This window comes from Eschscholzia californica, unplaced genomic scaffold (assembly GCF_041429995.1).
Source record: "Eschscholzia californica isolate CP2 unplaced genomic scaffold, dmEscCali1.0.p SCAF_3, whole genome shotgun sequence".
NCBI classification, from domain to species: Eukaryota; Viridiplantae; Streptophyta; class Magnoliopsida; order Ranunculales; family Papaveraceae; genus Eschscholzia; species Eschscholzia californica.
The window spans coordinates 47,895,583-47,909,295 of record NW_028238420.1 but is presented as its reverse complement, the minus strand read 5'-3'; the positions used below and the strand labels follow the sequence as shown (position 1 = coordinate 47,909,295).

Here is a 13,713-nt window from a genome sequence, read left to right as displayed (position 1 = left end):
ACTAATTAAAATTACAAATTTATTATTTACATAAAAAAAAAAAGAGAAGAGGATCACCCCAACATGACCGTTGGGACTCCCCAACGGTCATGTTGGGGAGCCTTCAATCACCCCTAATGTTAGGGGCGACTGAAGGAGGAGCCCCAGCCTCCGCTCCAAGCGGCTGGGCTTGGAGCGGGTGGCTGAGGCCATAATTTCAAAATTATGGCCTCAGCCGGGCAGGGGCTGGACTTGCTCTAAGAGCATCTACAATGCAACACTCAATGTTACGAACTCTGAGTGTTTTTTTCCGACGCAACAGTCTATTTGGATCTCTAAGATGACGTGTCGAGGGTAAAATAGAGATATTCAAGAGGACAATAGATTTCTATATCTGTAATTGTCCAACTCATCACTACTTGATTTTCAACTAATAGAAATCGAGTCTTCTATATTTTCTAAATAGCTAATTATTTATTTACAAAAATAACTATGTCACACGAGTAAATAAGATAAGTTTAGAGTTTTGCTTTGGAGACAAAAAAATTGAGGATCTCTATTTCCGTCACCTACGAGCATCTCCAATGCAACACTCAATCTTAGAAACTCTGAGTGTCACCTATGATTTTTGGAGTTTTTTCTTAAAATTCTTCTCCAATGCAACACTCTATTTGGAGCTCTAAGATGACGTATCAAGGTGGAATAGAGATAACTCTAATTGTCCAACTCATCAATATTTGATTTTCAACTAATAGAAATCGAATCTTCTATATTTTCTAAAATAACTAATTATTTATTAATAAAAATAACTATGTCACATAAGTAAATAAGATAAGTATAGAGTTTTGCATTGGAGACAATTTTTTTTGAGAATCTCTATTAAGACCACCTAGGAGTAAGAATCTCAATTGGGACTTGACACATAGAATGAATAGAGATTTTTGTGAGTTTTGCATCGGAGATGCTCTAATGCTCATCAAACAGTAAGTAGCGTCGCCCTTCTCTTTATTCCAAACCCACTAGTAAATGTGGGTTTGTTGTCTCAGTTCCCGTGTCCCGTTAGCCAATTTAGTAACGAATTGCTAACAAATGATAGATCATTTAGTAGCGCGTATGCTTTGAAATTTTAGAAGCCATTTAATTCCCAGCAGAGGTGAATCTATGGTTTATTGAACTTGTTTTACTAAAAATAAGGTTATTTCCTAAAAGGCCCCCTTACTTTGTGACCAGCTTCCTGCGTAGCCCCCTACTTTATCAAAAATACCCAGATGACCCCTACTTTATCAACGAGAGAGAGGAGAAATTTTTTTTCATGTTTGATGGTCGCTGGCCGGCGACCTTCGCCAGAGAAGAGAGAGGTGAGGTGGAGAGAGAAAAAAAAAAATTAGTATGAAGGTCGCCAGAAATTTTGACCAGACCGACGACCTTATCAGAGAAGATGATGAGGTGGCGAGAAAGATGACATGGCAGAGAGAGGTGAACAGATGGAGGAGAGAAGTTAATAGACATTTAACGGTAAACGGAAAAAATGGGCTATCTGGGTATTTTTAATAAAGTAGAGGCTACGCGGGAAGTTGGTCACAAGGTAGGTGGCCTTTTAGGAAATAACCCTTACAAATATATAGATATGGTCCATGTTTTGGAAAATACGAAAATTTTCCGAAAAAGAAAGTTTTGAGTGGAAACAAATTGTTTCCTCCAAACATTAGCCACTTTTGATATCTTCTTCCTCCATCTTCTGTTCCACCACCATCAACTCCAGCTACAATGACTCCGACCGTCATCTCTTTCTCTCTCCATCCCTCTCTTTTTCTTTTTTTTTTCTCTCTCTCTCCCTTTCCCTCTCTTTCTTCTCTTTTGTAGTTTCGGCGAAGAGAAGGCCCCTTCGCCGGAACCTCATCTGGAGAACCAGACTACCTCGTCTGAATCTGGACGCCACGAAGAAAATAGTCCCTTTTTCGGAACTTAAAGAGAGAAGAGAGAGAAAACAGAGAAAGAAGGGATAAAGAGAAGAAAGAAGAGAGAGAGAGAGAAGGGAGAGTGAAGAGAAAGAAAGAAGAGTTAGAGAAGAGAAAGAGAAACGAGAGATACAAAAAAGAGATAAAGAAGAGACAGAGAACAGAGAGAGAGAAGAAACAGAAATGAGAGAGAAGATGAGCAATGAATCTCCAGCCGACGATATTTAGGGTGTGTTTTGTGAAATTTTTTTTGTGTTTGCCACCTTTCCCCCGAAAAGTTTTCTTGTTTTCCCGAAACACCGACCATAAATAATATATTAAAAGGGCTTTAGGCCATTAGTTTAATTAGACTTCAGACCATTAGTTTAGTCGGACTTCAGGCCTTTTCTGTAAGGTTTAAATTCGACAGTCGTATTTATTCGGTGCTTCGAGGAAATAAGAAAATTCTACGGAGTACATAATTTTAAAGAAAAATTGTAAATTTTGACAAATTTTCTGGGGTGAAAAAATTTTTAAAGGGAAACAAAGTATATTCTTTTTCTTCATTTCCTACCACCAACTCTGTTCACCACAACCATTTTCTCTTCTTTTTTTTATTCTCTCCTTCCACCACCATCATTATCCTTCTTCTTTCCATACTCCTTCATCTCATCTTCTCTCTCCTCACTTCCGTCTCTTTATATGTAACCCTTTTAAAAGGAGGTTCCCTTCACCAGAAACCAATCTGGTTTTGGAAGAATCCCCAACCCATTGGGAACTGGTTGGGAGAAATCCCAAACCAGCTCATACTGGTTTGGGGATCCCCAAAACAGTTCCTAACCAGTTCCGATTTGTTAATCTCCGATTGGAAAATTGAAATTTTTAAGTGATTATTATTTTCAATTTGTGAGCCTCCCTTTTGGACTATCATTTCGTTCCAAACCATTCTCAACCAGTTCCGATTTGTGAATCTCCCATTTGGAGGACTGAAAGTTTTATGTGATTATTATTTCCAACATCAATTTGGACTACCACTTTGTTCCAAATGTAAAAACGACTAGAGAGAGAAGAAGAGGGGAGCGAAAGGGGGCGGAGAAGATAAAGAAAGGGAGGAGAAAATAGAGAGAGAAAATAAGGAAAAAAAGAAGAAGAAGAAATGGTGGTGGTCAAAGTGGTGGACCGAGGAGAAGAAAAGTTCGAAAAATAATTAAAGGTTGTCAGGAATGGTTGTTTACAGGCGACCACTGCTGGAGTGAAGAAAAAATGGGTGGTGGAGTCGGGGGAACAAAAAACCAAAAAAATTCACCAATTTTTGATAAGGTCTTTGCACTCCAGAAAATATTTGTATTTCACCAAAGTCGTATCTCTCAGGAGATCTCATGAATCAGCTAATTCGCTTCCGTAATGGTTTGGTGATCACCTTCAATCATACATCTTTGTACACCTATAGGAAAAGTCACCCAAGATCACTATTTCCAAATGGACTAATTTGTTAAACACAATATAGGAATTAGATTTGACGATCCACTTGTCAAGTTGTCTTGATTGAAAAAGTTTTGTTAATAAATCTATCTCAACACCAAATTGGGATCATAGGTGGGCTACTAGTGGGCATGTCATTAAGAGGTGGTAGTCCGTTTTTGTAATTCAAAAAAGGGGATTGGACGAATGGCCCAAAATTGAGCCCAAAATAAGAGCCCAATCCATTAATGCCAAAAAATGTAAAGTAGGTCCAAAGCGTCAGAAGAGGAGATGAAATTTCCGAAACACCCTTCTTTTTTTTGAAATTTACGAAACTGCTATCGAAAAATCTCGGAAAACTAGAAATTTTCTGGAAAATAATCTGACAACCCTTCCATCAGACTTTGTACTTTCCACAAAATTACGGAATTGCCACCGAAAAATTTCCGGGAAACGCGATTTAAAAAAAAAAAATAGTCTGATGCACCTGCCATCAAACCATTTATTTCCCACAAATTTACAAAATTGCCATTACAAAAATTACCAACTTGCCATTTTCGTTTTTTTCCAGATTTTTCTCCTTATCTTATTTTCTCCCACACATATTTCTCTCTCTAATCTCAACAAATTTATCTCTCCAATCTCAACAAATTTCGTTTTTTTCCAGATTTATTTCTTGTCTCGTTAGATTTAAATTTTCTTCATTTTTGGTAGTTTTCCATGATTTGTACAAGGAAATTTTCTTGTGTACCGAAAATTGTTATGTATACTGGTCATTTGGTTATGTACTAGACATTTTTGTATTGGAAATTTTCTTGTGTACCGGAAATTGTTCTGTGTACTAGCCACTTGGTTATGTACTAGACATTTTGTATTGGAAAATTTCTTGTTTACCGGAAATAGTTTGATTTACTGAGAATTTTCTTGTGTACTAGACATTTTCGTACTGAAAATTTTCTTGTTTACCGGAAATTGTTTGATTTACTGGGATTTTTCTTGTGTACTGGGAATTTTCTTGTTTACCGGAAATTATTTTATTTACTGAAACTTTTCTTGTGTACTAGACACTTTTGTACTGAGAATTTTCTTGTTTACCGAATTGTTTTGTGTACTAGCTATTTAGTTATGTACGAGACACTTTTGAAGTGAGAGTTATTTTGTGTACCGGGAATTGTTTTATGTACTAGTTGTTTGGTTATGTAATAGACACTTTTTGGAAAGAGAGTATAGGAAAATTTGTTTCCAAATCTTTCCAGATGTATTTATTTGGAAAAATATTTTTAATGAAAAAGATAGATTTTCAGAAGTCGATAATCTTTCAAAAAGACAGAGAGGGTAAAATATAATCGATTTCAATATATCTGTATAGAGAGAGGAGAAATTTAGAGAGCGAGAGAGATATTAGAAGTTGATAAGCTTTTAGAAAGAGAGAGAAGAAGAAGATAATCAACTTCGGAAGATTTGTTTAGAGAGAGAGAGAAAGAATTCCAAAAAAAAATAGAGAAAGAGAGAGAGAGAGGGAGGAAGATAATCAACATCCATGGTTTTCTTAAGGTTTTAGAGAGAGAAAGAAAACGAGAAGAGAGAGTTTGTCGGACGAGATCCCAAAATTTCGGCCAAAAATATCGAATTTTCAAAAAAAATGTACTTTCCCGCGTCAGATTGTTAGAAAACGCCAGAATTTCCTTTCCAAGGGCAAGAGGGGAGAGAAAAAATAAAAACCCGGAAACAATAAGACGTCCCTGACATTTGGACTGAAAACTTATTTTTTGGCAAAAATGGTTTGAGGTCTAATTTACCCTCCATTATTTGGACTGTTGCCTCATTATACACAAAATAGTCATCAATTAACTACAACAAATAAGTCAAGAAGAGACCAAAAGCTGTTTCTGTATAAGCTACAACAATTTTCTTATTTTACACTATCGTTCTATTGTTTTATATGTATATATTATGCTATATGACATCGATCAAACTCGTTTTTTTTTTTGAATTGTAAGTGTGCCTCGAACCCTTGACATATTAGGTGGAAGACTAAATCTCTTACCGCTCCAACCAAAAGTTATTAGCAACTCGTATTTCACTATAATGCGAAATATATATAAGTTAGGACGAAACTGTATAACTAGGGTATTAGTTACCCAAAGTTATGTCAAGTAGTTGGTGACGACTCATGTCAATACAAATTTAAAAGTTCACCGTCGGTAACACATAGGTTCAACTTCTTGTAAACGTTGGAATTCAAAATATCGTTGATGCTTCATACAGTTGGGAAATCCTTTCCCGCCATTTCACTCCAAAATCCAACTAAAACCTTGTCCTATCTCTTCAACTTCACTACAACTCTCAACCTTATCACCCAACTACACGCACAGATAATCTTAAATGGATTCCATCAATCAGTTCTATTCAATTACAAGATTTCCAACGCTTATCTTGACATGGGTTCACTTGATAATGCATTCAAAGCTTTTAATGAGATTCCTTTTAATTTCAAAAACCCATATTCATGGAACAGAATCATTGCCGAATACTCGAAGAGAAGACGTTTTTATGATGTTTTAAAGCTATTTAAACAGTTTTTGAGTGAGAATTTTGCTGTTGATAGTTTTAATTTGGTTTTCGCCATTAAAGCTTGTATTGGTTTGTCTGTGCTACAAAAGGGGAAATCTTTTCATTCTTTAGCTGTTAAATCAGGGTTGAAGGTTGATCCTTATGTTGGGCCTGCACTGCTTAACTTGTATGTTGAATTGTGTGATTCTCTTGAAGAATCCCAGAAGTTGTTTGATGAAATTCCTGTGAGAAATTTAGTTATTTGGGGTGCTATGATGAAAGGGTACTTGAAATTTTCACAAAATTTTGAAGTTTTTGAGCTCTTTGATCAGATGAGGAAGTATGGCTTTAAATTGGATCCATATACTATGGACGGGTTGGTTCGAGCTTGTGGCAATGTTTGTGCTGGTAAAGTTGGAATTTCACTTCATGGGTATTGTCTAAAAAGGAATTTTACTAGTTCGAATATATACTTACACACATCTATTCTTGATATGTATATGAAGTGTGGTTTGGTCGATTTCGCCATTGAACTATTTGAAGATATAGAGGATAAGGATGTAATTTTATGGAGCACAATTATCTCAGGATTTGTAAAAAATGGGAGAGCTTGTGAAGCTATTTCATTATTCCGGAAAATGCTTGATGAATCGATAATGCCAAATGAAATCACATTTTCTAGTGTTCTTCTTGCTTGCTCACATTTAGGAGCTCTAGAGCTAGGAAAGAGTGTTCATGGGTTTACAATTAGAAATGAGATTGATTTGGATGTTGTAAGTTATAATTCTTTGATTGATATGTACGCGAAATGTGGCAATATTGAAAGTTCGAGCAGAGTATTCAATAAGATGCCTGAAAGAAATGTATTTTCATGGAGTGTGATGATCAATGGGTTTGGAATCCATGGGTTATATTCTGAAGCATTGTCTGCTTTTAATCTTATGAGAACCGAAAAACATTTACCAAATTCAGTTACTTTTGTGTCGATCTTATCTGCTTGCAGTCACTCTGGTAGGGTTAAAGAAGGTTTGGATTTTTTCGACTTGATGTTTAGAGATTACGGAATTATTCCCATTGAAGAACATTATGCATGTTTGGTTGATTTATTAGGTAGAGCTGGGAGAATTGAAGAAGCTACATCACTGATCGAGACAATGCCAATGAATCCTGGTGCAAGTATTCTGGGAGCTCTATTGAGTGCTTGCAGAATTCATAAACGGGCCGATTTAGCAGAAAAAATTGCAGAAAAGCTCATTGTAATGGAGCCTGATAAGTCTAGTGTTTATGTACTTCTTTCCAATATTTATGCCTCGGTTGGTAAGTGGGAGATGGTGAAGAAAGTAAGGCGAACAATGGGTCTGGAGAAATTGCAGAAAATTATTGCTTTTAGTTCTGTCGAAATAGATATGGAAGTTTTTGTGTTTGGAGCCAAGGATAGATTGACACACAAGAAAATGGAAATCGAGGGTGTTTTGATTCTTTTACTCGATCAAATGAGAGAACTCGGTTATATGCCCGACAATAGAGTTGTTCATGATTTTGATGATTAGGAGAAAGAGTTGTTTATAATCGATTTTCAGGAATTTACTGAATTATGTCAAAATGTAAAATTGAAATGAACCCATGGTTATTTTCTTTGAGATCACCACAGAGAATAGATCTGCTTTTCACTGAAGATCCATTATAAACAGTGACTTGTCCAGCTAGAACGACCTTGCGGGCAAAGTAAGAATCAGCTGCAATCTTAGGAAGCTATTGACGTAATGGGATTATCTGTCTTTGGCCTCTGGATTCTGAAATTTCATTTCACTATATCACGACGGTGATGGTTACAGTGGTGTAGTTATTTCCTTTACCATGAATTTAACAGAAAAGGTTAACTGGTAATGTCATACCGACTTTTTCTTCTTCTTCTTTCTCCCTCACAATCACACTTATTCTTACACTCCGTTTACACCTTATGACCTTATCAATGAGACCAGTCATAAGTGTCAAAGATCATCTTCAGAACTATATCATTCGAAAGAATCAAAATTTTCTAGAATTCTGTTTTTTTATAAGATAATGATACTTAACTACTTGATCAGACTTTACCCTTAAACTTAGAAATGCAAACTGTACTGGTGAAGCTTCATCTTTAACTACCAACTGAAATTTTATAATGAAGTTGACCAGTATAGTGGGGAGGAAGGATGAGAGACTTTTCAATGGTGTACAGGAGAAGCTGCATATAATAACAAACAGATAAGTATATAAACTTCCCTTGTATAACAATAAGGTGCAAGAATCAGCAGATTGCCGGTACAAATTGAACTTAAAGATGATGAATATGAAAGCGTCAAAGCAATGGAAGATTGAGTACGCCAAAACTTCGAGGTCATCTTGTAGAACTTGCAAGAAAACAATATCTGTGGAGATGCTCAGATTAGGAAAAATTGTTCAAGCTTCCAGATACGATGGTTTCATGACCGTAATCACTACTCCTTCACTGATAACCTTTATACCTTTGGTCTTTAGTTTTCTTTTCCAATTCTTATTCTATTGAATTTAGCTCCTTAACAATCTTATATTATAGATTCGGTCACTATTGGTAAAGCTAAAATTGTTTTCATGGTTCCTAGTTAGTCATCAACATCAATGGGATTTTGAAAACGAGCTGAAACAGGAAGCTAAGACCAAGTTTTATTTTATATGGTAGTATCAACCTTTATTTTATTTTTTGTTTGAGCAGTTGTGGAATCATACTCACTGTATGCTGAAGAAAGCGGGTCGCATAAAATTGTACGTATTTAACTTGTTACTCAGCCTCTATTGAAGGATGGATTTGAATAATAATTTTAGGTCTCTCCTAATTACGAGTTGAATTCAGTGTTCTTTTTCTTATGTTAAACTCAGCCTTGATGACGTTGAAGGCTTAGACTTGCTTCGATGGGAAGATCAACGGAAGATGAGAAGGTACATAGAGGGTGGTGTTTTCTTCAATACGACAACAGTTGGTGTAAATGAATTTGGTATTGAGGTTTCACAGACTTCTCGTGCTGTTTGCAAGCTATGCAATAAGAAGATTGCAGAAGGCGAGGTCAGTTAATTATTCTTTTGTTTTTCTTTTCTTTTTGACGTGTGGATCAGCTCGTTACTGTTTTTATTCTTGTCCCATTTTGTTGTGTAGGTCCGTATATCGACCCGTCCAAATGGAGAAAAAACGAAGATCCTGGCTTGGCACCATGCCTCTTGCTATTTGGAATGGTTGCCTTCTACACAAGTAGAGAAGTTGTTAGGTTGGAATAGCTTTTCAGTTGCAGATCAGAAAGCTGTCTCTGCCTTAGCCAAGAAAGATGAGTTACAAGAAGAAGATGAATTGCTACAAACGGCTCCTAAAAAGCGAAAGAGAAGTGTTAGAGGCAATCAGAAGTTAAAAATTTGTAAAACTGAGGAGAATGAGTCTGTGAGTATGGTTGCAAATGAAAGCAATTTAAGTGATCTGACGATTCAAAGCCGAAACAACTCTTCCTACCTGGAAAATCTGGAGAGTCAGAACAAAGCATTATGGGGTATAATCGATGATCTCAAAACACATGTGACTATTGTTGAGATGCGAGAGATGCTTGACTTGAATGGTCAACATCCAGCAGGGTCAGAACTTGATTTGAGAAGCCTTTGGTAAATCTCCTATTAACTGTTTGATTACTACAATCCTCATATTTCTGTTCAAATTAACTTCATTTTGTCTCTATGTTTGTTCTGAAGTGCTGATGGAATGTTGTTTGGAGCGCTGGCTAGCTGCCCCATTTGCTCTGGTTCTCTACGTTATTCCGGCACCGAATATCGGTGCCATGGATACGTCTCAGCTTGGAGCAAGTGTTCTTACTCGACTACTAAACCCATACGTCTAAAAGGGAAATGGGAAATTCCAGATGAAACAAGGAATGCATATCTTTCCAAGGTATGCCACCTCAATGTATGCCACATACCAGGTTATACAGGTTGTTAGATTGTAACCAAAATTTGGTATTTCATGTTTTATTGCAGTGGTTCAAGTCGCAAAAGGGTCAAAAACCAATTCGGATTCCACCTGCGTTATTTCAAGGTCAAGCTTCAGGAACTCAGGCTGCTTTGAAGGATTTGAGAGTCGCAGTCGCTGGATTTTCTGAGGAATGCAGGGTAAGACTTGTCATTTTCGAATTCAGTCAGTCACTTGAAAGTTCTAGGTAAGCATCTTCATTTTATTGCAATTTACAGGTGGACTGGAAAAATAAAATTGAGAGACATGGAGGGATATTTGATCCGAAAATTAGGAAAGGTATGCAATCTGTTGCTGGAAATTATGATACGAATACCGTTTTTTTTTCAGTGTCCTCTTATGCCAGCAACATTTAGTTGATGTATACGATGTTTGTCACTTCTACCCTAATTTTCAGATACTACATGCTTGGTTGTTAGTAGCGATCTCGATCATAAAGATTTTCAAATCACGAGAGCAAGGTAATGGTCCTCTCCTCGTCCAAGTTCATGGTTTGACCTGCTTGTTTCTTATGTCAGCCTTCATATGCTAATCGTCTTGACAGGATACTGGGGTTACCCATATTGCGGGTGGACTATTTAGTTGACTGCACTGAAATGCAAAAGATACTTCCATTCACTCGATATATAATTGAACCCATCAATCAGTCTTTCAGAAGCACGTTAACGGTACAAGTGAAAGGGAAATGTGCTGTGCATGAATCTTCTGGTCTGAAAGACTACTGTCACATTCTTGAGGATGGCAAAACCATTTACAGTACAACCTTAAGCAAATCTGACCTATCACTTGGAGTTCATAGGTAGCTTATTTGGTTTTCCCTGAAATTCTTGTTCTTTATGATTTTAATATGCTTAGATGGTTACTTTGGATATTAATATGGTTTAGAAGCTCTAGGGGCTAACAACTTTTATGCTTTTTAAAGTTACTACATTCTTCAAATCATCGAAGATGACAAAAGACCAAACATTTATCTATTCCGTGAATGGGGTCGTGTTGGGAATGATCAGATTGGGGGAAACAAACTTGACAATATGTCAAAAACTGGAGCCATCCAAGAATTTAAACGTCTGTTCCTGGAGAAGACGGGGAATCATTTTGAAGCATGGGAGATGAAAGAAAATTTTCAGAAGCAACCTGGCAGATTCTTCCCACTAGACATTGTAATAGTGCTGTCTTTGTGCTTGTATTTTCTCGAATCCAAAATTTTTTCTCCCTATCTCTCTGACATCATATTCCCTCACACATTTTGAATTTTTTTTAGGATTATGGGGTCAACAAGGAGGTATTTAAGAAGAAAGATCCTGACAATTCAAAGAGCCAACTTGCTCCTCAACTGGTGAAACTTATGGAAATGCTTTTCGATGTTGAAGCATATAGGTCTTAACTGATTCAATTTACTCTTTAAATTCTTTTATTCAAATCATTTTTCAGGGCAAACTAAAAGAAACTTTGCCTGTATTCATCACAGGTCTGCCATGATGGAATTAGAGATTGATATGTGTCAAATGCCCCTCGGCAGGCTAAGCAAAACTAACATCCAGAAGGGTAGGATTCCCGAAAAATATTCAATTGCCCGACTTTCTTTTATATGTTTTGTTCAAGTCAATATCGATGTCGAAATGCAGATGGCTTGAAATATTTATAGAGTTGGTAACTTTTACAGGTTTTGAGGCATTGACAGAGATAGAAAATATATTGAACAGTAATAATCAGAACATTGCTATTGGAGAAAGTTTGCTTATTGATGCAAGCAATCGCTTTTTCACCATAATCCCTTCAACTCATCCACATATAATAAGAGATGAAAACGATTTCAGGTCGAAGGTACGGCTTGTTGAATTATTCCCTTGTTTTCATTTTACAAGGCTTCTAGTTTTTTGTAGGGTAATTCTTCGGTGTATATATGTAGGTAAAACTGTTAGAAGATCTTCAAGAAATTGAAATAGCTTGCAGACTAGTTGGTTTTGATGACGGTAATGCCAACGAGTCCATTGATGATAAGTATAAGAAACTCCACTGTGATATTACTCCATTGTCTCATGATAGTGATGACTATCTGTTAGTTGAGAAGTATCTTCGTATTACTCACGCCTCTACACACAAGGTGCCTATATCTTCTTATTTCTCATAGTAGTGTGATTTGATGACTTCCGTGATATCTGAATTTCCATTACTGCGTCTTTAGGATTGGTTTCTCGAACCTGAAGATGTTTTTACACTTGAAAGAGAAGGAGAACTTGATAAGTTTGCACCCTATAAACAAAACCTTGAGAATAAGATGCTTCTCTGGCATGGTAAGTGAAAACCACTGCTTAAATTTCATACCAGAAGGTTGCTTTATGTTTATGGATTTCGGGTAACCAGCACGGAGCTTTGAGGTTTCAAAAGTCTTACTAAAACATAGAAACATATAATATATCGCCATATCGGAACCGAATAAAGAAAAGTAATGTTTTAACTACACCAATATACTTCTGTTAAACAGGTTCGCGCTTGACAAACTTTGTGGGTATTCTTAGTCAAGGACTGAGAATAGCACCTCCAGAAGCTCCATCAACTGGTTATATGGTCGCTCTCTCTCTCTCTCTCTCTCTCTCGCTCTCTCACACACACACAAATTTGTGTAAATGCGCTAATATCGTACTCAAGTTTTTCTGGTTTTTGGTTAACAGTTTGGCAAAGGAATATACTTTGCAGACTTGGTAAGCAAGAGTGCTCAGTATTGCCGCACTGATAGAAGGAATCAAGTAGGTCTAATGCTTCTAAGCGAAGTGGCACTGGGAGATGTTTATGAGGTCAAGAATGCCTCGGTTAGTCGACAAACACTTGCCTCTCTATCTTCTCTCATACTCGCACACAACACCTACTTAAAATTTGGAAACTGCCTTGTTTTTGTGTCCCTCAGTATATGGAAAAACCTCCTCAAGAAAAGAACTCAACCAAAGGACTTGGAAGGAAGATACCTCGAAAATCAGAGTTCGTAACATGGAGGAATCAAGTCACTGTGCCCTGTGGGAAACCAATCTCATCGAACGTCAAAATGAGTCAACTAATGTACAATGAATATGTCGTCTATGATACTGCTCAGGTATGTTCTACTTTGTTATATATTCATGAGATCCAAATCATTTCGACAGTTAAAAGAAACAAAAATGTCGCTATTTTAATCGAAATATCCAGGCTAAACGTATTGTTTTCCCAAGCTTTGGTTACTAGTGGCATCCCTTATATGACGGAAATACTATGCTTGTCTAGTATACTCTTTTTTCATGAACACTTTTATCGAAACATCAATTTAATGGACTTGTTTGAGTAAGTTCGATTATTAGTTGATTCCTCGATTAGGATCTATCTCTTCCTTTTATTATGAACATCCATTTGCCTCTGATACTCCAATTTATTACTTGAGTTTGGCATTGTTGGGCAGGTTAAGATGCAGTTCTTGTTGAAAGTGAGATTTCATCATAGAAGATGAGAAGAGAAGGAAATGAAAAGTTGGCATGATGTAAATAAAATTTTCATGTAAATGTACCAAGGTGGATTTGCCCATAATTTTTATGTCAATAAAGAGAATCAAATTGAGTTTTTCACCTATGATTCATAAAATTTAAGATTAAAAGTACTATGATGAGACATGTTATTTGTAACGAACCTAGTTTTAGCAGTTATTGATATTGTTCTGTTTTTGCCAGTTAAGTTCAAAAAGCCCAATCAACATGGGATTTTGTTTTTAAATTTTAACGAAGGCTCCAAGAGCTCAAC

At 36.5% G+C, this 13,713-nt stretch overlaps 2 protein-coding genes across 3 annotated transcripts; both read left to right on the top strand.

Annotated features, from left to right (window-relative positions):
* The first annotated feature begins 5,510 nt into the window (after positions 1 to 5,510).
* MEF3 (Pentatricopeptide repeat (PPR) superfamily protein) lies at positions 5,511 to 7,838 on the top strand. Its single transcript, XM_086666838.1, has one exon. It carries the CDS (start codon positions 5,633 to 5,635, stop codon positions 7,478 to 7,480), a length of 1,848 nt encoding a protein of 615 aa, XP_086522964.1. The 5' UTR covers positions 5,511 to 5,632; the 3' UTR covers positions 7,481 to 7,838.
* LOC147551077 (poly [ADP-ribose] polymerase 1-like) lies at positions 7,271 to 13,541 on the top strand. 2 transcript variants are annotated; one of them, XM_086666834.1, is made up of 19 exons: positions 7,271 to 8,400; positions 8,662 to 8,711; positions 8,826 to 9,009; positions 9,100 to 9,590; positions 9,678 to 9,873; positions 9,960 to 10,091; positions 10,170 to 10,230; positions 10,349 to 10,412; positions 10,496 to 10,750; positions 10,874 to 11,111; positions 11,213 to 11,328; positions 11,420 to 11,496; positions 11,615 to 11,775; positions 11,861 to 12,055; positions 12,137 to 12,245; positions 12,437 to 12,519; positions 12,624 to 12,761; positions 12,857 to 13,039; positions 13,379 to 13,541. In XM_086666834.1, the coding sequence occupies exons 1-19, from the start codon at positions 8,251 to 8,253 to the stop codon at positions 13,424 to 13,426; spliced, it is 2,931 nt and encodes a 976-aa protein (XP_086522960.1). In that variant the 5' UTR covers positions 7,271 to 8,250; the 3' UTR covers positions 13,427 to 13,541. The 2 variants fall into 2 exon arrangements, with proteins under 2 accessions (XP_086522960.1, XP_086522961.1); XM_086666835.1 differs by having other exon boundaries at positions 7,695 to 7,813.
* The last annotated feature ends 172 nt before the right edge of the window (positions 13,542 to 13,713 follow it).